At 46.3% G+C, this 25,044-nt stretch overlaps 1 protein-coding gene across 9 annotated transcripts in view; it reads left to right on the top strand.

Annotated features, from left to right (window-relative positions):
• CACNA1E (calcium voltage-gated channel subunit alpha1 E) overlaps positions 1–25,044 on the top strand; it is a 1,569,892-nt gene that overhangs the window by 1,523,123 nt on the left and 21,725 nt on the right. For all 9 annotated transcript variants that reach the window (XM_063939782.1, XM_063939783.1, XM_063939786.1 and 6 more), the window contains 3 exons: positions 16,500–16,600; positions 20,133–20,239; positions 20,332–20,431. In XM_063939782.1, the coding sequence (XP_063795852.1) occupies positions 16,500–16,600; positions 20,133–20,239; positions 20,332–20,431 (308 nt within the window). The remainder of the gene's footprint in view (positions 1–16,499; positions 16,601–20,132; positions 20,240–20,331; positions 20,432–25,044) is intronic.

Below are 25,044 nucleotides of genomic sequence, written 5' to 3'. Positions count from 1 at the left end.
GGAGAGCGCAGCGTCTCTCCCTCCCCTCACCGCCACTGCCAGCACTAGCAGCGCTGCTGTGTCCGGTATCCGGCGCTAGCCAATCAGAGCTTGCGGACCGGCTCCTGATTGGCTGCCGGTCCGCGAGCTCTGATTGGCTAGCGAACCGGTGCCAGACATCCGCCGGAGACCTGAAGCGGTGAGGGGAAGGAGAGGCGCTGCGCTCTCCTCCCCTCACATAGAGCAAGCGGTGAGTGACGGGGGGCGGGGGTGGCGGCGGGCTTGGCGGCACAGTGGGCAATGTATCTGGCACCAAATGGGGCATATGTAACTGGCACTGAGTGGGGCCTGGCAATGTGGGGCATGTAACTGGCATTGTGGGGCATGTAACTGGCACTGTGGGGCAATGTAACTGGCATTGTGGGGCATGTAACTGGCACTGTGGGGCATGTAACTGGCACTGTGGGGCAATGTAACTGGCACTGTGGGGCAATGTAACTGGCGCTGTGGGGGCATGTATCTGGCACTGTGGGGCAATGTAACTGGCACTGTGGGGCATGTGACTGGCACTGTGGGGCATGTGACTGGCACTGTGGGGCATGTAACTGGCAATGTGGGGCATTGTATCTGGCACTGTGGGGCAATGTAACTGGCACTGTGGGGCATATATCTGGCACTGTGGGGCATTGTATCCGGCACTGTGGGGCAATGTAACTGGCACGGTGGGGCAATGTAACTGGCACTGTGGGGCATGTATCTGGCACTGTGGGGCATTGTATCTGGCACTGTGGGGCAATGTAACTGGCACTGTGGGGCAATGTAACTGGCACTGTGGGGCATTGTATCTGGTACTGTGGGGCAATGTAACTGGCACTGTGGGGCAATGTAACTGGCACTGTGGGGCATGTATCTGGCACTGTGGGGCATTGTGTCTGGCACTGTGGGGCAATGTAACTGGCACTGTGGGGCATGTATCTGGCACTGTGGGGCATTGTATCTGGTACTGTGGGGCAATGTAACTGGCACTGTGGAGCATGTATCCGGCACTGTGGGGCATTGTATCTGGCACTGGGGGGCAATGTAACTGGCACTGTGGGGCATTGTATCTGGCACTGTGGGGCAATGTAACTGGCAATGTGGAGCATTGTATCTGGCACTGTGGGGCATTGTATCTGGCACTGTGGGGCATGCATCTGGCACTGTGGGGATTGTATGTGGCACTGTGGGGCAATGTAACTGGCACTGTGGGGCATGTATCTGGCACTGTGGGACATTGTAGCTGGCACTGGGGGGCAATGTAACTGGCACTGTGGGGCATTGTATCTGGCACTGTGGGGCAATGTAACTGGCACTGTGGGGCAATGTATCTGGCACTGTGGGGCATGTAACTGGCATTGTGGGGCATGTAACTGGCACTGTGGGGCAATGTAACTGGCATTGTGGGGCATGTAACTGGCACTGTGGGGCATGTAACTGGCACTGTGGGGCAATGTAACTGGCACTGTGGGGCAATGTAACTGGCGCTGTGGGGGCATGTATCTGGCACTGTGGGGCAATGTAACTGGCACTGTGGGGCATGTGACTGGCACTGTGGGGCATGTGACTGGCACTGTGGGGCATGTAACTGGCAATGTGGGGCATTGTATCTGGCACTGTGGGGCAATGTAACTGGCACTGTGGGGCATATATCTGGCACTGTGGGGCATTGTATCCGGCACTGTGGGGCAATGTAACTGGCACGGTGGGGCAATGTAACTGGCACTGTGGGGCATGTATCTGGCACTGTGGGGCATTGTATCTGGCACTGTGGGGCAATGTAACTGGCACTGTGGGGCAATGTAACTGGCACTGTGGGGCATTGTATCTGGTACTGTGGGGCAATGTAACTGGCACTGTGGGGCAATGTAACTGGCACTGCGGGGCATGTATCTGGCACTGTGGGGCATTGTGTCTGGCACTGTGGGGCAATGTAACTGGCACTGTGGGGCATGTATCTGGCACTGTGGGGCATTGTATCTGGTACTGTGGGGCAATGTAACTGGCACTGTGGAGCATGTATCCGGCACTGTGGGGCATTGTATCTGGCACTGGGGGGCAATGTAACTGGCACTGTGGGGCATTGTATCTGGCACTGTGGGGCAATGTAACTGGCAATGTGGAGCATTGTATCTGGCACTGTGGGGCATTGTATCTGGCACTGTGGGGCATGCATCTGGCACTGTGGGGATTGTATGTGGCACTGTGGGGCAATGTAACTGGCACTGTGGGGCATGTATCTGGCACTGTGGGACATTGTAGCTGGCACTGGGGGGCAATGTAACTGGCACTGTGGGGCATTGTATCTGGCACTGTGGGGCAATGTAACTGGCACTGTGGGGCAATGTATCTGGCACTGTGGGGCAATGTAACTGGCACTGTGGGGCATTGTATCTGGCACTGTGGGGCAATGTAACTGGCACTGTGGGCCATTTTCAGTGGCCACACCCCTTCTGGTGTGTGGCCACGCCCATTTTTCGGCGCGCGCACATACTTCTTTTGCTATGTTTTGGGGTTTTTTTTGGGGGGGCGCCATTTTACATCTTGCCCTGGGCTCCAAAAACCCTAGTTACGCCTCTGCTGTGTGCTAAACTCGCTAATTGGGTCCATGCAGAGATATCTGTTTGATCATAATAAAATACTCTGTGTGACTGACATGTTGATGTCCTCAGACACCACTCACCAGTTCATTTCAGCGTATTGTACGTACTCAGTGGCACGCTTCTTACTACATCTCCATCCATACATGATGTACAAATCAAAGCAATAGGGCCTAATTCAGACCTGATCGTAGATGTGCTAAATTTAGCACATCTACGATCAGTCACACAGACATGCGGGGCTAGTTCTCCCCGCATGTCTGGCTCTGCCCGCCATACAAGTACAAAAGCATCGCACAGCGGCAATGCTTTTGCACCTGAGGAATACCTCCCTACCAGCGCAGCTCCTGCACGCTGACAGGTAGCTGCGGCGCGGGCACATGCGCAGTCCAGACCTGATCGAGTGCTGTGTGTATTCGGTCTGAATAAGGCCCTTAGGTCCTTGGCTTTTTACGGACCTTATGTGCTCTCGTACGATACAGGGTAATCTGCTGCACAAAACAAATGGGCGCTAATTGTATAGCCCAAATTGACCATCGGCAATTATCGCAAAAAAGCCCATTTTGGGGGGCAGCAAATAAGCGCTGGTAATATAATGCCCCCCCCTTTGACTGTCATAAAACCAAATTATGCACGAGTCCAAAGAATTCCATGAAAACCTGCACCTTCCTCTCCCCAGCAATGTAACCTCTCATGAACAATATAAGAAACACAGGTCTTCCTCAGCATTAATGAAAATACATTTTACAGTACAGTGAAAGCCTCTTCAGTGGTGGTGGAAATAGAATTCTAAGCAGTATCAGCTCCCCCCAGCTATGTCTGATTCTATGCACTGTGATTTAAAGCGCAGCATGTTTTAATGCAGTGTGAAATTAGCTGAGGCTCTCTGCACCTTCACTTGTTTGCGTGCTGTGTCAGACTGACAGCGAGATATGTGAAAAATCACTTAAGAAGCATAAAACCTGATAAGTTTGCTGTTCTTGCCAGAGTGTCGCTTTTGTAATAATTCATTGAAATAAAAATCCATAAAGGAATTTAATTGGCGTATAACCCAGGTTTAAATAAGAAATAAAGTGCCGATTTGTGAACAAAAGACACTCAGCATTTGACGAGACAGCCCAAAGAGCTGATAGGAATGGCACTCCACATTAAGTGATATTCTTAACTTTCCATTTTAAAGGGAAATTGTTATGTATAAGACTCAGTACTAGAGTGTGAAGTGACTTTATTCAAATGAACCTCCTACGGTGGTTTATCTTCAGTCTTCTGTCCAGATAATTGTTTCTCCAGATAGTGTGATGATACCACACGGACCTTGCTTTATTGTGTGATGTCCCACACCTAATATACAGTATGTAATATACAGTGATGTGGAACCAAAGAGGTTAGAGATTGTCTGACTCATGTTGGGCCTAATTTAGACCTGATCGCAGCAGCAAAATTGTTCTCTAATGGGCAAAACCATGTGCTCTGCAGGTGGGGAAAATATAACATGTGCAGAGAGATTTAAATTAAGGTGGATTATATTGTTTCTGTGCAGGATAAATACTGGCTGCTTTATTTTTACAGTTTATATTTCAGCTTGAACACACCCCACCCAAATCTAACTCTCTCTGCACATGTTACATCTGCCCCATCTGCAGTGCACATGGTTTTGCCCATTAGAGAACAGTTTTGCTGCTGCGATCAGGTCTGAATTAGGCCCATTGTTCACACAGATACGGGCAACTTCAAAAACAACATAAGGGTCACTCAAAGGGTGCAATATACAACAAAATGGTACTTTCTACGGAATATAGTTACAGACGGTCACATTACCTCCCCCTACATCCCGCCCCCTGAAAATCCTGACGGTCGGCATGCTGACCAACAGGGACTCTTCCCACTCGTGGGTGTCCACGACACCCATAGAGTGGGAATAGTCGCCAATGAGCCGGCAGTATGGAGAGCGCAGCGAGACCTCAAGGGGTTTCTTGCCCTCTTCCCTCCCGCCGACATTCTGCTGCCAGGGATGCCAGTGTCGGTATGCTGACCGGCGGTCTCCTGACTGCTGGACACGTAATACACACCTCTTTCTATATGGATTTCCAATACAGTGACTCGGCCTCTAGGTAACAATAAATCATTTGTTATATGTTTTATCAGTAGATCTATAATAGGGGGCATCGCCCTGGCAGGCCCAGTTTGGACCCCCAGACAGGCCCTCCCTTGGTGCACATAGATAGAAGTGTATTACAGACATAGAGAGTCATTTAGTTGGAAGCATTTGCATGTAAAATGTGTGTGGAACGGATATAGCACATTTACAGTAGAGATGTGCGGCTGGCACTTTTTGTGGTTTGTGTTTTGGTTCTAATTCCACTTTCGTATTTTGGTTTTGGCTTGGTTTTGCCAAAACCACCCTTTCATGTTTTGGTTTTGGTTTTGGATCTGGATGATTTTGGAAAAAAACATAAAAACAGCTAAAAATCACAGAATTTGGGGGTAATTTTGCTCCTAAGGTATTATTAACCTCAATAACAATAATTTCCTCTCATTTCCAGTCTATCCTCACACCTCACAATATTGTTTTTAGGCCAAAAGGTTGCACCGAGGTGTAGTAGTGTCACGCAGTGGCTGAAAGTCGAGAGTAGGCCACAATTGTTCGGTCCACTGACAGCATCTCCAGCACGCTCCAGTCATTTTTTTAAAAATCTGCAATTGGTGGACTTATACTGCAGTACCCCAGGACTAATACAGCAGTACCCCTGGACTCATACGGCAGTGTCAGACAGGATGGCACTTTTCAAAACTAGGCCCCAAACAGCACCTCATGCAAAGATGTCGAAGAGGTGCAATGAGGTAGCTGTATGACTTAGCCAAGCGACACAAACAATTCCCACTGGAATTATACGTACAAATCACTGTAATTATATGTCCAAATCAATGGAATTAATTGGCAAAATAACTGTAATTAATAATTATACATCCAAATCACTGGAATTATACTGCAAAATCACTGGAATTATACGTCCAAATCACTGGAATTAATGGGCAAAATCACTGTAATTAATAATTATACGTCCAAATCACTGAAATTAAATGGCAAAATCTCGGTATCGCCTGCCTAGTGAAGTGGAATCTAGATGGGATTTGGTACTGGGGACACAATACCTCCATCAATTGTCTAAATCCCACTGCACTAATGGAGGATACCGGACGCACGTTTAACACCAACATAAGTGTCAAGGCATCAGTTATGAGGGCTTCCATCGTCATGTGAAGCTGAACCACTAGTCATGAACATAGGCCAGGGCCTCAGCCGTTCCTTGCCACTCCGTGTCGTAAATGGCATATTGGCAAGTTTACGTTTCTCCTCAGACCATTTAAATTTCTTTTTTAGGGTCTTTTTACTGAACTTTGGCTTTTTGGATTTTACATGCCCTCTACTATCACATTGGGCATCGGCCTTGGTAGACGACAATGGCATTTGATTGTCTATGTCATGGCTATGTCGTGGCAGCAGCTTCAGCACTAGGAGGAAATGGTTCTTGATCTTTCCCTATTTTATCTTCCAAATGTTTGTTCTCCATTATTTTTCTGGAGTTATATAACACCACAATATCCGGCACAGGAATGACTGATGGCTGATGGCCAGGACACTACCACTGGTCTGATGCAGCACAACACAGCAACACTGTAAGGGACTTTTGGTTGTTGTTATTATTATTGTTATTATTATAATACTGTAGCAGTGGACATATAGCAGCAGCATATACCACTGTGACTGCCTGGTCACTGGAATGACTAATGGCCAGGACACTACCACTGGTCTGATGCAGCACAACACAGCAACACTGTAAGGGACTTATTATACAGCAGCACTCGACATATGGCAGCAGAGGACACCACCACTGTTGAATGGTCACTGGACTGACTGATGCACAGGACACTACCACTGGTCTGATGCAGGACAACACAGCAACACTGTAAGGGACTTATTAAACAGCAGCACTGGACATATGGCAGCAGAGGACACCACCACTGTGACTGGACTGATGCAGCACAATACACCACCCTGAACTGATGCAGCACAACAGAGCACCCTATACAGCAGCACTGGACATATGGCAGCAGAGGACACATGCACTGTGACTGGACAGATTCAGCACAAGCCACGGACACTGAGGACACTGAGGGAATGGAGCCACGTCCTCTTTGTACACTGTCCAATGCCGGAGTGAAAATGGCGGGGACGCGCGGCTCTTTATATGGAATCCAAATCACGTGAGAATCTGACAGTGGGATGATGACGTTTTGCCTCGTTCGGGTTTCCGAGTCAGGCGGGAAAACCCGAGCCGGGCTCGGAACTGGGTACAGAGCGTGAAGTTCGGTACGGTTCGGTTCTCTAAGAACCGAACCCGCTCATCTCTAATTTACAGTATATTGTTGTACCTCAGCTTTTTCCATGGACAGATAAGCGCTTATTTTATATGTATCTTGTACGTGTGCTACTTAAACTGTTTTCTAATTCACTGCTACAATAAACCTTGTTTTAAATTTTAAAAAGTATCCTATTTGTAGGATTGCTTATTCTGGAACTAATAATTTCCTAATTTGGGAACTCATTCAGCTTGGATCGCTATTGAGACAGAAACTGCAATTTTCTCAATCCTGCTTCTGCTAAAAATGCATGTGAAGAGCCGCCCAGAAAGTAGAAAAACACCCACAGCAGCATCCGCAATTTTGCGCATGCATTCCCATAAGTGCAATGCATATGCAGAAATCATGAACCATCGCCCACCATCGACAATACCAGTTGACCCATGCCTACGCTGGATATATGCACCTGCAGTCGTAGTGGCGCCATGTTTTCAATCACAGCAATCTCATCTGATGTTAGATGCATGCCCCGAAAACGGCCATATCACGCCTGCGTTTTCCCAACCACTCCACACAAATGCCATATTACCTCCTTCAAACAGTCACTTCCTGGCAATCGATATCCGATCGCACTTTGCAGGGCCTGCGATTGCATGCGCAGTAGTCCAATAATTGACCATTTAGCAAAATTGCACCTAAAGCTGAATAAGGCCCTTGGTTCAAAGTATTTGTCGCCTTGTGCTTTTATTGCAGTGTGTCCTATATACCCTGATCCATATGGTGATCATATGAGTGAAGTTGTGGATCTAGCCATAATCTTTACTCACCACACACTGGATGTTTAAATAAAAAAAAAAAAAAAAAAACAACACATACACTATTAGGTATTTTTCGCCCCCAGTATTATTTCTTAATATATATCAAATAATACACAGTTGTTGCTGTAAGGTTTTGGCAACGGGGCTGATACCCCCGAAATGTTGACATCAGGACAATGGTGGTCATTCCGAGTTGTTCGCTCGGTAATTTTCTTTGCATCGCAGCGATTTTCCGCTAATTGCACATGCGCAATGTTCGCACTGCGACTGCGCCAAGTAAATTTGCTATGCAGTTAGGAATTTTACTCACGGCATTACGAGGTTATTTCTTCGTTCTGGTGATCGTAATGTGATTGACATGAAGTGGGTGTTTCTGGGCGGAAACTGGCCGTTTTATGGGTGTGTGTGAAAAAACGCTGCCATTTCTGGGAAAAACGCGGGAGTGTCTGAAGAAACGGGGGAGTGTCTAGGCGAACGCTGGGAGTGTTTGTGACGTCAAACCAGGAACGAAACTGACTGATCGCAGTTGCCGAGTAAGTGTGGAGCTACTCAGAAACTGCTAAGAAGTGTCTATTCGCAATTCTGCTAATCTTTCGTTCGCAATTTTAATAAGCTAAGATACACTCCCAGTAGGCGGCGGCTTAGCGTGTGCAAAGCTGCTACAAGCAGCTTGCGAGCGAACAACTCGGAATGAGGGCCAATATATTTTTTGTTGCTTATACTAGTCTCCTGAGTGCCAGTCTTTCTTTTAGAAGTTTATGTATGTATATATATATATATATATATATATATATATATATATATATATATATAAACATGAATGCTTGCCCTAAATATAGTAAATACAGTATAAAGCAGACTGCAGCCACTGCTTTCTGGGGTTAAACTTTAAGATTACCTGGAAAATGAACAGGTTATTGATGTGAACAGTGCTTAAAATGGTCCTAGAGAGGAGGTGGAACTCACCCCCCGCTCCCCAAGGCGGCCATATAATAAAGTTATTGCGCGTGCCACAAAAAAGGGCGTGGTTTCAAAAAGAAAGGGGCGTGGTCACACAATAGTAATAATGCCCACAGTAGTAGCACCCCTTATACAATGCCCACAGTAGTAGTGCTCCTTATGCAATGTCCACTGTACTGGTAGTGCCCACAGTGGTAGTGCCCCTTATATAGAGCCTATACTAGTGGTGCCTCTTATGCAATGCCCGCATTAGTGCCCCTTATGTTCCCAGGAGTGATGCTGCTTATGAATTGCCCCCTTAACAATGCCCTCATTAGTAGTGCCCCCAGTAGTAATGCCCTTAATGGTAATGCCCCTGTGTAGTATTGCCCCCAGTAGTAATGTTGCCTGTAGTAATGCCCCCAGTCGTTTAGCCCCATGTAGTTTAGCCCCAGTAGTTATGCCCCCAGTGGTAATGCTCCTGCAGTTATGACCCCAGTAGTTTAGCCCCCAGTTGTTTAGCCCATGTAGTTTAGACCCCATGTAGTTTGCCCATTAGTAATGCCCCCAGTAGTTTAGCCTCAGTAGTTTGCCCACTTGTAGTTTAGCACCCAGTAGTAATGCCCCCCTGTAGTTTGCCCCCTTGTACTTTAGCCCCTGTAGTTATGCCCCCAGTATTTTAGCCCCTGTAGTTATGTCCCCTTTTAGTTTGCCCCCTTGTAGTTTAGTCCCCAGTAGTAATACCCCCAAGTAGTAATGCCCCCAGTAGTTTAAGCCCTGTAGTTATGCCCCCAGTAGTTTAGCCCCCCTGTAGTTTGCCCCCAAGTAGTAATACCCCTATAGTTATACCTCCAGTAGTAATGCCCTCCTGTTGTTTGCCCCCATTAGTAATGCCCCCAAGTAGTAATGCCCCCAGTAGTTTTACCCCTGTAGTTATGCCCCCAGTAGTTTAGCCCCCCTGTAGTAATGCCCCCAAGTAATAATGCCCCTGTAGTTATACCCCCAGTAGTAATGCCCTCCTGTAGTTTGCCCCAGTAGTAATGCCATCCTGTAGTTTGCCCCCAGTAGTTAGCCCCCATTAGTAATGCCCCCCCTTGTAGTTTGCCCCCAGTAGTAATGCCCCCCAGTAGTAATGCCCACAGTAGTAAAGCCCCCAGTAGTAAAGCCCCCCCCTAGTAAAGCCCGCCAGTAGATGCGCGGCTACACATACGGACCCCCCCCCCCCATACTCACCAAGCTCCGCACCCGCGTCCGACCGCTGCATTCCTTCCGGTGTCTGCTCCTCGGCACTATGGGAGAGACGTCATGACGTCTCTCCCATAGCGTACACTGACAGAGCCAGAAGCCAGAGCTCAGTAGTGAGGGAGAGTGAGTGAGAAAGTGTCTGTGTATGTGTGTGTGTGTGTGTGTGTGTGTATGTCTACAGAATGTGTGTATTTGTACTGTATGTGTGTAATGTATGTACAGTATGTGTGTGTATGTATATGTGTATGTGGTGTATGTGTGACTGTGCAGCATAATGTGTGTAAGCGTCACTGCTACAGGGGGCGTTGCGTCTTGTATAAGCGTCACTGCTACAGGGGGCGTTATGTGTACAAGCGTCACTGGTACAGGGGCGTTGCGTGTGTAAGCGTCACTGCTACAGGGTGCATTACGTGTGTAAGCGTCACTGGTACAGGGGGCGTTGCATGTGTAAGCTTCACTGCTGAAGGGTGCGTTACGTGTGTAAGCATCACTTGTACAGGGGGCATTGCGTGTGTAAGAGCCACTGCTGCAGGGGGCGTTACATGTGTAAGGGTCACTGGTACAGGGGGTGTTACATGTGTAAGCGTTACTTGTACAGGGGGCGTTGCGTGTGTAAGCATCACTGCCGTAGGGGTCATTACGTATGTAAGCGTCACCGGTACAGGGGGTGTTACGTGTGTAAGCGGCACTGGTACAGGGGGCGTTACCTGTTTAAGCATAAAAAAAGAATAATGTATATATGTGTAATAAAGTTTTGATTATAAACAAGTCTCTCTTATTGCCGCACACATTCACACGGAGAAGACGATATTCGTCCACCGAAGAGGCGTACCCCAACTCACTTTCCAAGCGGTAGGTTTAAACCCATAAAGGTATCTTTTATCCACCACTGTGTCAGAAAACATCAATTTGGTGATGAACCCCTTTGCCAGAAAGATAAGCGTACCTCACTCACACAAATGAGGTTTGATAGAAGCACATAAAGGTTTCTTTTATACTCTAGTGGATGAATATAAGGCGTACCCTACCGCTTGGAAAGTGAGTTGGGGTACGCCTTTTCGGTGGACGAATATCTCCGTGTGAATGTGCGTGTGAATGTGCGGCAATAAGAGAGACTTGTTTATAATCAAAACTTTATTACACATATATACATTATTCTTTTTTTATGCTAACATCTGCCTGAGAGGAGAGACTTTTGAAGAGGAAGAAAGAAGGTCATCCATGTTGCAGCGTGGATATCTAGTCCATCCACATACCTCAGGGATGTATTGTTGAGTATATACATTTTTTGTTGGAGTAAGCGCCTGCTATCTTGAGTCCTACAAACTTTTGTCTAAACCTGTACTATTATTTGAACTTGTGGTGAGGTTCAACTGTGGTGAATCAGTTTGCGGGTTGCTTCTAGTGCGCCATCTACTGGGGATTCACAAATCATTTTTCTCATACCTGTGTAAGCGGCACTGGCACAGGGAACATTACGTGTGTAAGCGTCACTGGTACAGGGGGTGTTACGTGTGTAAGCGTCACTGGTACGGGGGCATTACGTGTGTAAGTGTCACTGGTGCAGGAGGCGTTACGTGTGTAAGCGGCACTGATACAGGGGGCGTTACGTGTATAAGCAGCACTAGTACAGGGGGCGTTACGTTTGTAAGCGGCACTGGTACAGGGGGTGATATGTGTGTAAGCGTCACTGGTACAGGGGGCGTTGTGTGTGTAAGCGTCACTGCTGCAGGGGGCATTACTTGTGTAAGCGTCACTGATACAGGGGGCGTTGCTTGTGTAAGTGTCACTGCTGCAGGGGGCGTTACGTGTGTAAGTGTCACTGTTGCAGGGGGTGTTACGTGTGAAAGCGTCACTGCATCTTGTATAAGCATCACTGGTACAGGGCGCGTTACGTGTGTAAGCATCACTACTGCAGGGGGAGTTACGTGTGTAAGTGCCACTACTACAGGGGGCGTTGTGCATAAGTGGCACTACCACAGTGGGCATTACGTGTGTAAGCGGCACTACTACAGGGAGCATTATGTGTGAAAGCATTATGTGCGCTGTCCCTTTGTAAAGTATGGCAGAGCGCAAATTTATAGTTTGCCGGGGGGCGCCGAACACCATAGCACCGGCCCTGGGTGCAGCAGATGCTTTGCACCGGGGCCCCCTGAGGACTAAGGGGCCCACTGCTACCCAGACCAGCAATGAGTTATCCCCTGCCCTTCCCCCACGCAGACTATTTTAAGCAATGTCAGATGAAAGGCCCAGTGCAGAGAGCAGGTTGGGCACCACTGCCTGAGGGACCTGCACCTCACCGTAGGCAGGCAGAGCTGACCTTGTGTGTGCCGGAGTGATAGAGGAATCCTGCCACCTATCAGCGCTGATGATCACAGCCACTTACTACCTCTAATTACCAGACAGCTGTACATTTATTCTGATTCAAGGATGTAAATTACAGACAGCTCACAACCGATGTAACTGGCACTGTCGGAGTCTGGCTGATCGAGTGCCAAACTGAGGAAAGCACAAGAGATAGAGGGTCATTCTGAGTTGATCGCTCGCTGCTGTTTTTCGCAGCGCTGCGTTCAGGTCAGAACTGCGCATGCGTATGGACCGAAATGCGCAGGCGCATCGCACGGGTACAAAGCTGATCGACGCTCACCGATCGGTTTATGCGAAGAATCCATTCACACGGCCGTTCGCAAGAAGATTAACAGGAAGAGGGCGTTTGTGGGTGGTAACTGACCGTTTTCAGGGAGTGGTTGGAAAAACGCAGGCGTGCCCAAGCGTTTGCAGGGAGGGTTCCTGACGTCAATTCCGGCCCCAAACAGGCTGATGTGATTGTAGCGGCTGAGTAAGTCCTGAGTTGTATTTTTTTGGAAAAAGGGACACAAGGTCCAAACAGACACTGCACAGGCGAAAGGATGAAATTTTAAGGAGATACTAATTTTGTAACCAACCAATTCAGGAAAATTCACAAAAAAGGCCACAAGGCCATTGCAAGAGTCAAACGAGGTTGGAGGTGCGCCACTAAGCTATTTTATAGTATTTTTTGGGGTGGGGGTTCTTAGTGTGAGCCACTAGTGGGCCCTCCACTAAAAAAGTGCTTATTGTGTGGCGCACTCTTTTATGAAATGATTATTGAATATTAAAAATTCATAAATCTTTATTTCATTATTTTAAAAAAATATATCACAAAAAACAGGTATTTTGTCCAATCTGATTGCCTTAGAGTGCAGAAAGGAAAATATGTGTTTAAATAAAAGTATAAATACTTAATGCACAATAATGTATGATATAGTAAACTTATATCTAAACCGATATAAGAAAAAAGACTATTGTTATATTGAAGTTGATAAAGCAACCGTGAGATATTTTGTAAACTTAATCAGTGCCTTTAGGCTACTGTTTGGCTCATATGAGACACTTATTGTTAATACAATAATCCCTGTGTGGTAGTTATTTCTGTGCTCTTAATTAGAGGGATATCTTTACGCACCCATATATATATTTAGTTGGTCCGCAAATGATTACCAGAGATATTACTACCAGGAAAAAATAGGGGGAGGGAAAGGAGATAGGAGAGACACCGAAAACTACTGTGCTGGTTTTTGTAACATATATGCACCCTTTGCATCAATCCACTTGTTCAGGACTGTAGCAACAGTGTTAATGTAGTTTGATACAAATTATACATCCACAGTTTAGCAGCAGATGATTTGACACCCAGTGCCAGAGAGCAGATAATTGTTACACTGTCTCAGGTACTATTTATGTGTCCAGAATGAAAAAGACCTTAATTGTTGCTGGTCTAACCCGTCTAGGACTCCTTTTTCAGGTACAGATGCTATCATAGCATTAAATCACACAAGTATCATAATACAATATACCCATTGATTTGCTCTATTGAAAGCTGGGTATGAAAAGGTAAATTAGCAGATTGAAGTTATATACATCCGTATTATGATATTTTATAGCCAAGGTACAGGTAAGAGTAAAAAGTAGCCCCAGGTGTGTGAAAACAGATTCCCTTTCTGCTTTTGTCCCATGTGTCCAAATTGGGCAGTGAATGGGAACAATGAGAGTAGGGAAGAGCCGTCCACCTGGGACTGAAAAGATAGAATAGTGCGGGCTGCTTCTACTGTCTACGTTTGATATCCCCCTCCCCTGTTGCATAGGAACATTGCAGGGGGGCTGATAGACACCAACCCGTAGATGAGAGGGCAGCCCTGAGTACCTGGTATTTAGCCTGTAGGGAATCCTGTTGGAGGGTGTGTGATCCGTCAGTAAAACCAGCTGAAGGGAAATTGCTGGAGCGGAATGGCAGATCAGGTGTCTCCAGTGTCTGGTATCCGAGTGACAACTCTGTGCTGATTGAGACAAGGTCTCTATGTTTCTCAGACCGCTGTGGGAAGTGGGCGCCGGATCAGATGATTTCTATGTCCCCGTATTGGTGATTCGTTTAAGTCCCGCTGTTGAAAGTCTCCCTGTTACTGGAGCCACTGCGGGTGATGGGCGCCGCGTCTGGTAGTGTCTGTACCTCCGTGTTGGTAGTTCGTCCGTGTCCCGCTATTGGTGGTCTCTAACTTTCTTGAGCCGCGGGAGGTGAGCGCCGGGTCGGATGATTTCCGTACCTCCGTGTAATTGACGCGTCCACGTCCCGCTGATAACGTTAGGGATGACGTACGTTTCACTGTGTGCTTGTTCACATCCGAGTCCTGAGTTGTGCAACAACTGCACAAGATATTTTCATACAGCTCTGCTACACATGCGTTCGCACACTTGCAAAGCGAAAATACACTTCCCTATGGGCGGCGACAATCTGTTCGCAGCAATGGAAAAAAACCCTATCGAGCAATTAGGTCTGAATTAGGCCCAAGTCCCCTCTCACATACAGAGCAGAGACCGCTGTGTTCCTGCCCCCACCTGGGTACATACTGTACCCTCTGTCCTCTGCACCACAGTCACCACCTGTCTCACTGTCACCCTCTGCCTACCCATGCATTCCGCTGTCACCCTCTGCTTCTTCTTCCTTTCCGTTGTCACCTTCTGCCTCTCCCTGGGGGGGCCCCAAATTATATTTTTGCACCTGGGCCCACCACTCACAAGTTCCGACACTGCACATGTATATATACACATAAGTGAAGATTCTGCTCATCTACAGAAGTTAAGCTGTCCTTGACCATTACTGCCCACAGTCTTGCTTGGCTAATGTGCAAGCTGTAACATTTCTCTCCCTGCGTAAATTGTTGGTTTTCAACGTCATATTGCAAATCACCTTTAGGTTTAATTAAGAAACTTTATAGTGTATAATGCACTTTTAATCTCTATAGAAAGAAGAAAACAAAGTATTGTACAGCACTTTGCATGTTTGTCTTATGCCGCATCTTCTTTCCCTAGTGCACATATGTGTTATGCCACATATTCTTTCCCTAGTGCACAAATGTTTTATGCCGCATCCTCTTTCCCTAGTGCACATATGTCTTATGCCACATCTTCTTTCCCTATTGCACATATGTTTTATGCCGCATCTTCATTCTCTAGTGCACGTCTTATGCCGCATCTTCTTTCCCTAGTGCACATATGTCTTATGCCGCATCTTCATTCCCTAGTGCACATGTCTTATGCCACATCTTCTTTCCCTAGTGCACGTATGTGTTATGCCACATCTTCATTCCCTATTGCACATATGTGTTATGCCGCATCTTCTTTCCCTAGTGCACAAATGTTTTATGCCGCATCTTCTTTCCCTAGTGCACATATGTCTTATACCGCATCTTCATTCCATAGTGCACATGTCTTATACCGCATCTTCTTTCCCTAGTGCACATGTCTTATGCCGCATCTTCATTCCCTAGTGCACATGTCTTATGCCGCATCTTCTTTCCCTAGTGCACATATGTCTTATGCCGCATCTTCATTCCCTAGTGCTCATATGGTACTGGCAATTCCTATGACCACTTTGAGAAATATTGAGCTCATGGGGGTAATTCTGAGTTGATCGCAGCAGGATTTTTGTTAGCAGTTGGGCAAAACCATGTGCACTGCAGGGGAGGCAGATATAACATGTGCAGAGAGAGTTAGATTTGGGTGGGTTATTTTGTTTCTGTGCAGGGTAAATACTGGCTGCTTTATTTTTACACTGCAATTTAGATTGCAGATTGAACACACCACACCCAAATCTAACTCTCTCTGCACATGTTATATCTGCCTCCCCTGCAGTGCACATGGTTTTGCCCAACTGCTAACAAAAATCCTGCTGCGATCTACTCAGAATTACCCCCATAATGCTTAGTTTCCCACCATAAAGACACTCACATTATTGGCAGGATAAGGTGGCACAGGTTGGTGGATTTTATGCTCTTGGCAAACTGTAGAGAGTAGGTGTCCTAGTTTTCCACTTTAAAGTGTGTGGAGCCATAGATGCATTATGCATTATGCAATACATAATCAGCTATAATCCCATTACAGGTAATTATTATTTCTATATGTATGTCAACTGTGTTTGTTAACTTACATCCCTATTCTCCTTCAGCCTCTGATCTGACTGTGGGCAAGATTTATGCTGCTATGATGATCATGGACTATTACAAGCAGAGTAAAGCCAAGAAACAGAGACAGCAGCTGGAAGAACAGGTGAGGAACTATTACATTACAGGAAACCCTCCAGGATAAGGGCCCCGTACACCTAACGATTGATTACCCGATCCTCTGATCAGACAGAAAAAGCTGATTCACCGGTCAGCATTTCCGACCAGTGGCCATTGATGATTGCTGATCCGTTGGAGGAACGTCAAAATTCTCCATGTAAAAAATGACTGATTTGCTAATCACGATTATATTTTGATCTTGATCAGCAAATCTATGAACTCCAACATGTTCCAACAATCCCGGCATCTAGTGATCGCTGAATTGTGACAATCCCTCACTGGTGTATGGGGCTCTTAACTCACAGTTCTGCATGAAAGTAGAGCTGAATTAGAAAGTCACTATTTTTAAGCTTTGATTAATTGTACAAAAAAAACCCTAATTTTTTTACTTATAGTCCTATATCCCAACAATTATAAATACACTTGTTAAAGAATAATATTTAAACATGAGTGTTTAATGATAAAATTCTGGAAACATAAACTCACGGGTATTGGCGTTCTACCAGGTCCACTATTGGCCCTGGACAAATCTCTAAAAATGGTCAATGTTTTTCAGCTGTGTACAGTGTGCATCTAAGTAACTGCAAGTTCCCGATTTGGTTAAAAATTGCATTTTCTTATGAAAATGTAACTCGGAAATTTACTAAACACAAATCTCAGCAGTGTTGGGCCAGTTTGTATTGAGATACACCGCCGTCCACACAAATACAAATCAATCGTTCATTGGTCAAACACGGTTGCTTTTTCACATACACCTCATGCAACATAGGAATTTACTAAGGATTCGTATTCTCAACCACTGCCAACAATAGCCAAACACTGCCGGAAAAGCATGACATTTGTACAGAATAGAACTTTCAAATAGACCTGCTTTTGGCTGGCGTGTTTGGAGAATCATGCACGGATGAGTGAGATCTGTGCATGCTTCTCTGTGTAAATGTGAGGTGTATAAATGTGTCCCCTGGTTGTGGCATTATCTCCTTGACTAGTGGAGCCCGGTGCTGGTTTCAAAAATACGGGGGACCCCTATGTACTTTTTATCCTGTGTTTTTGGAACCAGGACCGGTCCAAGAGCCCGGTGCTTGTTTTTAAAATACTGGGAACCTCTACTCATTTTTTCCCTGGTATTTTAACGACCAGGATCGGCTCAAAGAGCCCGGGGCTGGTTATGCTTTGGAGGGGGGATCCCACACAATTTTTTTTTATTTTTAACTACTTAAATGCTGTACACAATGAAACCCTGCACGGATCTCACTGATCCGGCTGGGCTTCCTTGTGTCATATCCAGCAGTTTTTTACTTAACTTCTCCGTAAAAAACACTGCCTGACAATATGAATTACATCGATATCAGTGAACTCTAATTGAAAAAACACGGTAGTTTCGTAAATTACCATGTGTTTTTTTTTTTTTTTAAAGTTGCAATCTCAAACACCCAATGTCAGCCGAGATTGATTTAGTCTGAAATCGGCTGCAACACGATTCTTAGTATAATTACACGTAGCTTACAGTCTCAGAAATGTATTGGAAAGGTATTGGGTGTTGGGCGGTGGCTATTAAGGTGTACAGAGACTGCATACCTCCCATACGTCACATATTTGCCCACACACACCAGCTTTTCTGAAACATGTCTCCCATGCCCACCAACTGTTTTTTAACATGTCCCCCAAGCCCAGTAACTGTTCTCTAATATGCCCACCCATGGGCAACAACTATTCTCTAAAATGCCCCCCTGTGCCCTGCAACTATTCTCTAATATGCTCCTCATGCCAAGCGACTAATATGCCCAGCACCTTTTGTCAAACATGATCATTTGCACACCACATTTTTTACACATGGTCCCATGTACCATATTAGTACCCACATTACAGGTTTTTTTAACCATAATGTCCTACTATGCTTTCAGTTTAGCTCCATGGGATCGTGCCAGCATAAATGGCAGCAATAGCCCGCCCTGAGCCTCAACACAGCAGCCTGTCCTGCGCTGTGTAACATGTGACTACAGCAGTCACATGACAGCAGATGGAGCTTGTCTTCTACTGTAGAGGAAGTGCTGTAGCTGACTGCTGCCACTACCTTGCGGAGCAGGGATACGAGATCCGCAGGTTTCACAGGTGAAATGTCAGGCAGTGACGGGGACTCGCTCTGAGGTCTAGCGCCCTGGGCCTAATTCAGATGTAGTTACTCTTGCTACTGCAATTGCGATTATATGCTAATATGGGTACCTTCATCGCAAATCAGGTCATGACGCAGAGTCGGAGTGTCTCTGTAGACGCTCAGGCAGAGCTGCTCTCCCGGGATGCAGAGAGCTCTCCAGTAGCAAGTAAGGTCACAACTGATAACTTATGCACGCCCAGAAAACGCCATCTGAACAGACATGCCATGCCTGCATTTATCTGACCACTCCCCACTACCTCCCCCAAACACTGTCTCTCTTTCACTAACTTTGCGACTAATTCCTCGGTGTTACCGCAATCGCACTTCACTCATGGCCTAATTCAGACCTGATGACTGCTGTGCAGTTTCGCACAGTGGGCGATCAGGTCTGAACTGCGCATGCACCGCAGTGCGTAGGCGCATACCAGAGAGCCGATGGCCATCTCAGTGATCGCCTCTGCCTGATTGACAGGCAAAGGCGGTCACTGGGCGGGACGGAGCGGGCCAGCGGTGTTTGGCCGCCGTTTTGGGGGTGTGGTCTGGGCAACGCAGGTATGCCTGGACCGTGCGGGGGGCGGGCTGCGGCGGTTGCGTGACATCACACGCAGCCGCTGCGATCCAGGAAGCGATGAATAGCTCCCTGATGTGGTGCCTGGTAGGGAGCTTCTCATCAGGTACAAAAGCATCGCCGCCGTGCGATGCTTTTGTACCTGTGTCGAGGGGGGAGGGGGAGCAGAGCCAGACATGTGGTTCGGACTAGCCCTGTGCTGGGTGTGTCCCCCGCATGTCAGGGTGGCTGATCGTTTGCACGGCTACGATCAGGTCTGAATTAGGCCCTCAATGCGTGTAAACACTGTGGCTCAGATGCATGCGCAGTAATAAAATCATCGCCTAATTTGCGTACAATAGCAACTTTGCAACAGCATTTGAATTAGGCGGCCTGTGCGGTCGTCCCTGTTGCATCACCCTAGTTACGGCCCTAAGTGTTCTCGTGCAGTCTAATCTGTTATAGCAGGAGCCAATATTTGTCTGAATACTAAAAAAATTGCGTTTGTGCACCTCTAGTATGCCTCTTAATTATCTTAGGAAATGAGAGGTTATCTGTATTAAACGCTATATTATGGGGTACATGTACTAAGCAGTGATAAAAGTGGAGAAGTGAGCCAGTGGAGAAGCTATCCATGGCAACCAATCAGCTGCTCTGTATACTTTTATAGAATGCAAATTTTAAATGTTACGCCATTGCTGATTGGTTGCCATGGGCAACTTCTCCACTGGTTCACTTCTCCACTTTTATCACTGCTTAGTACATGTCCCCCTATGTTTTGGTTTGTGTATTCTGAAGAATTATTTCTCTGCACAGAAAAATGCACCAATGTTCCAAAGAATGGAAGCCTCCTCTCTGCCTGAGGAAATCTTATCGAATGCCAAAGCCTTACCATACCTCCAGCAGGACACTCTGTCAGGCCTGTGAGTTGTGTAATGGTGTATATACTGTACAGCACAATGGTTGTGACCAAAATGGCTGGATTTAAATTGTACTAAATTCTGTGTCTTTTCAGGGCCGGCTACCCGTCACTCAGCCCCATGTCCCCTGAGGAGATATTTCAGCCACCATGTCTGGACAGGGATGATGAAGACTTTGAAGAGCAGCTGTCTCTGGTAAACATAATGCTTAAAGCAGCTGTATAAGCCCATTCACTCAGCAGCATGATTGTGTGTAAGAAGGTTATACATGAGCAAATGACGCAATTCAGGAACGAGTATGCTTAGAAGGAATGGCTGCTGCCACTGTGTGAATGAACAACACTTCTTATGTATATTTATTAAACATAGTGTACTGTATATAAATGAGGCGCTATAAAATTACATTAACTATCTGTGAACACAAGGTTTATTAAATAATATGGTGCAAATTACACAGAGATTTTATTGTCTGCAGCACTCAAGCTGATATTAGCTTTTATTAATCTACTGTACTGTTTGAGAGATAGATAGGCGTTACAGCACTTTATTTTTCCAAGCTATTATATATAATAAATAAATGTACTTTTGTTAAATTTGCTATCCTAGGTACAGGGCTGGTGCTAGGGTGTTTGGCGCCCACCTGCAAACTATAAATTTGCGCCCTCCTATAATTTACAAAGGGACAGCGTGCGTCAAAAAAGTGATGAGGTCCCACAAGGAAGGGGCGTGGCCACACAATAGTACCCCCATTTAAAACGCTCCCAGTAGTGGCGCTGCTTACACATAACGCCCCAGTAGTAGCGCCGCTTACACATAACGACCCCAGTAGTAGCGCCACTTAAACATAACGAAACCCGTAGAAGCGCCGCTTACACATAATGAACCCAGTAGTAGCACCACTTACACATAATGACCCTAGTACTAGCGCCACTTACACAAAACGACCCTAGTAGTAGCACCGCTTACACATAATAAACCCAGTAGTAATGTAGCTTACACATAATGCCCCAGTAGTAGCGCAGCTTCCACATAACGCGCTGGTAGTAGCACGGCTTACACGTAACGCCCCCAGTAGTAGTGTAGCTTACACGTAACTCCCCCAGTAGTAGCGCCGCTTACACATAACGAACCCAGTGTAGCTCCGCCCCTCTTCATCCGATCAGTCACTGCCACTGTCACAGGAGGGGGAGAGGAGGGTTTAAGCTGGTGGTGCCACTGCCTGTCATACAGTGACAGGCACAGCAGTCGGCAGCAGTAGGGAGGCCAGGCGCTGCAGCAGGGATGCAGAGCAGGGAGAGCGCCTCTCCAGCCTGGCGCCTACCTGCACTGCATCCCTTTGCTGAGCGGATAGCGCTGGGCCAGCCTAGGTATATGAAACACAACTCTATCTCTCTAAGTGAAGTACACAGTCTGAGCGGCTTTATGACGTGTTTCACCCTGAAAAATGCCATTTTGGCCCCATCCCTACTTTACGATGCGAAAGTTGGCGACACGATGATGAGATTACGCTATCAGGCCCCACAACGTCCACTTGACGCACCATGGGCCTGATTCATATGTGGTTGGAGATGCAATCGCTGCTACTTACTTGGGAACAGCAGCGATGCACTAATATGGTAATGCAGCAGGAGGCATCTGGTATAAACAGATACCTCTGCCTGCATTAGTGATTTGTGCTGTGTCCTAGGACCTGGGGCCCTGGCCGCTGCAGTTCCTACAAAGAGGCCAGGAAATCTCTGTCTACCGACCTAGAACTTGGCCTCACACTGCCGCAAAATGGTGGCGACACGCCACTGTTTTGGAAAACCGCAGTCGTCGCTGCCCCCTTCCCCGTCCCCAAGTGGCAGCAAACTGTCAATCACTGCACATGTGCAGTACAGACCCGGCGCATGTGCAGAGTACAGAGCATCAGTACTTTGCGCTATGTGCCGCACCTCCAACCACATCTGAATCAGATCCCATGCCCCCCGCATCACCGACCTGGCAGCACCCCTCCAGAGGTGGAAGCCAGAAAGTTGGCATGTATGGTATATAGGCTTATTTGCCTTCATCCGCTTATCTTATTGTGCGCATGGGATTTCATGCAAAATACATTATGTATAGTGTAGGGGATACGGTCATGTTTACGGCGCTTGGGATTCCGACAGTCACCATGCCGACGCCGGAATCCCAAGCACTCAAAATGCCGGCAGCCGAAATGCCTACGCACAAGGTCTACTCCCACTTGTGGGTGTCCCATATAGTGGGAATAGAATCTGTAGCTTTGTTGTGCTCAACCTCTGTAGGTATTCTGCTGCCGGCATCCTGGGGTTGGTATACTGACTGCCGGGATCCCAGCAGCCGGCAACACGTGCCCAACCCTAGTGTAGTACTCTGCTTCATGTCTATTATATTTAGACTAGTTACCAGCCCGTCAAAATGACGGAACAACATAACAGTAATGTCAGTACCGGCGGCTGTGAGTGCCCAAACGAAGCAACACTTGAATTGCGCCGTCAAGACGCCATCTAGAGGCCGCCGCTGCATAAAACAACACTTGATTTCCACCATAGAGGTGAGGAGCAGAGTTAGCTTTTTTATTAATTAGGATGTATTTAGGATGTACATACATACAATAAAATTGTGTATGGTTACTTGTATGGATGAGATCTGAGATGTGGGAGTGGATGTGTATTTAATTGAAATGATCCCAGAAATGAGTAATGAAATATCCCGGGACTGTCCAGCCAGGTGTGCAGTGCTCACTCAGCAGTCTGCAGTATGTTGATGTTTATGTCACTAGTATGTTATCACCTGGTACATACTGTAGATGTCATCCTGTCTGCAACAAGAATGGGAGGACACAAAGTCTCTCAATGTGAACCGTGTCGTCAGCTCGTTGATTCTGCCTGGTCACTGCAGTGTACAGCGTTGTCCACATCCTAGGGTAGTAGCGCTAAAGTGTGTCCCTGTTGCAGTGTCATTGCACTGTGTGTGTCTTCCAGTCTTATGTACAGTGCCCCCTCCATACACACACAGACTGTTCTCTAGGTATGACGCTGCGCTTCCCATCTCATTCCTTGCTAACACGAAAACCCCAACAATATTTTAATTTATATTTTTAGAATTTCCGATATGTATGCTATACATCGAATCACTCGAATCACAATGGAATACTTCAGAAATCTCTTCGCCATTATTTTCCAATTCTGCTTATTAATAATAATAATAATAATAATGATGATAATAATAATAATAATAACTAAACAGCTAAATCTTGTATTACATTCCAAACCTATGTATATAAGTAGTATGTAAATAATTCTACAATAGCAGGCATATGCACAGGGGTTGTAGAAAGTGGCGCTGCTGATTGATATTTAAAAGGGCAATGTTTTTACTTAGAAGACACAACTAGTAGACTAGAAACATTGCCTTTTTACATTTTGGGCATAAGCACCATCAGAAGCGCCGGGTTTACAACCCGACACTTTAGAAATAAACCCCGCAGACTACAATGCTACAATACTTTAGAATTCTAAGACAACTTGAAAAATTGTTTTTTGAGTTTAATCTTTTATCATAAACCCTTATTGTGAATGCATCCACAGATCCACTGAACATGCAAGGATTCTGACACTGCAGCGGTTCTTGGCGAGTTGACAGCCAAATTTAAAGTGGCAACGTTTAGTAAGGCAAAATCAACCTGGTTTTGTCTTATTAAACATTTCCACTTTAAATTTGACTGGCAAAATCACAGCAGTTTCAGAATCAGACACCCTATTACATTTGGCCCCGTGTGTATTACCAATTGGTATTATGTGACAGTACTGTATGTAGCTTATTTGGTATGTAAACAAAAAACACGCATGAAATTCATTAAAGAAAAACAACTTTTTTATATAGTTTTAAAGCTTTGCAAAATCTAAAATACAAGTTACATATAACTTTTATATCTACCTCATATAAACGAACTGCTTTCAACATTGGCACATATGTAGAAGTTACTACATGAAGCTGACTGATATTTGACATTATATTTACTTGAGTGCAAGTTATTGTCCTCATTGATCAGCCATATTTTGCAAAAGGTGATTTTAGCAGATGAAGGCTGTAATGACAGGAAGTCTGCTGTGTACATAGGGAAATATCTCCCTCTAGTGTCTCAGCCTTATTTAAAATACTGTATCTACTGTACACTTTACTTTGCAGTGCCCGTGATTAAATATCTGGGCCTATGTATTCTAGGCCTAATTCAGGTTGGATCGCAAATTGCGATCCAACCGGAATTTCTGCGTTTGTCCCACACTAAACGCGAACACCTCTGCCTGATTGACAGGCAGAGGCGTTGGCGGGGCAGCAACGCTCCATTTCCAAGGCGGAGATGGAGCGTTGCAGGGAGCGGTGGCTTCTGAATGGGAACATGGCGGTGGCTTTAATGGGGCGGCTGCGTGATGTCACACGCAGCCACTCCAATCAAAAAGATGACAGTGGGCCTCCTGCCATCGCAGCCAGGCTGCACCAGCAGTAGGCTTTCCTAATTTCTACGACCACGCACTAATTGCGGCACGATCGCAATTAGTGCTTGGTCGCAGATGGGGGTGGCGGTTAGCATGCTGGGCAGCCTTTCCCTGCGATGGGCGACTCCCAGCATGCGAGTCAAAGTATTGCAAATTCTGCTAAAAAGCAGAATTTGCAATACTTACTAAATAGGGTCCTAAGTTTTTTCTTCTTAAAGAGGTTGAGCCCAGGAAACTGATGCTGTGCACAAATGCAGTGCCAGATTATTAAGAGGAGTCTTTCAAAAGTGTGAAAGATTCATCTGATGT

The sequence above is a fragment of the Pseudophryne corroboree genome, chromosome 9 (assembly GCF_028390025.1).
Source record: "Pseudophryne corroboree isolate aPseCor3 chromosome 9, aPseCor3.hap2, whole genome shotgun sequence".
Classification (NCBI taxonomy): Eukaryota; Metazoa; Chordata; class Amphibia; order Anura; family Myobatrachidae; genus Pseudophryne; species Pseudophryne corroboree.
Note: the sequence above shows the minus strand (reverse complement) of the source record. Positions and strands in the feature narration are given on the sequence as shown.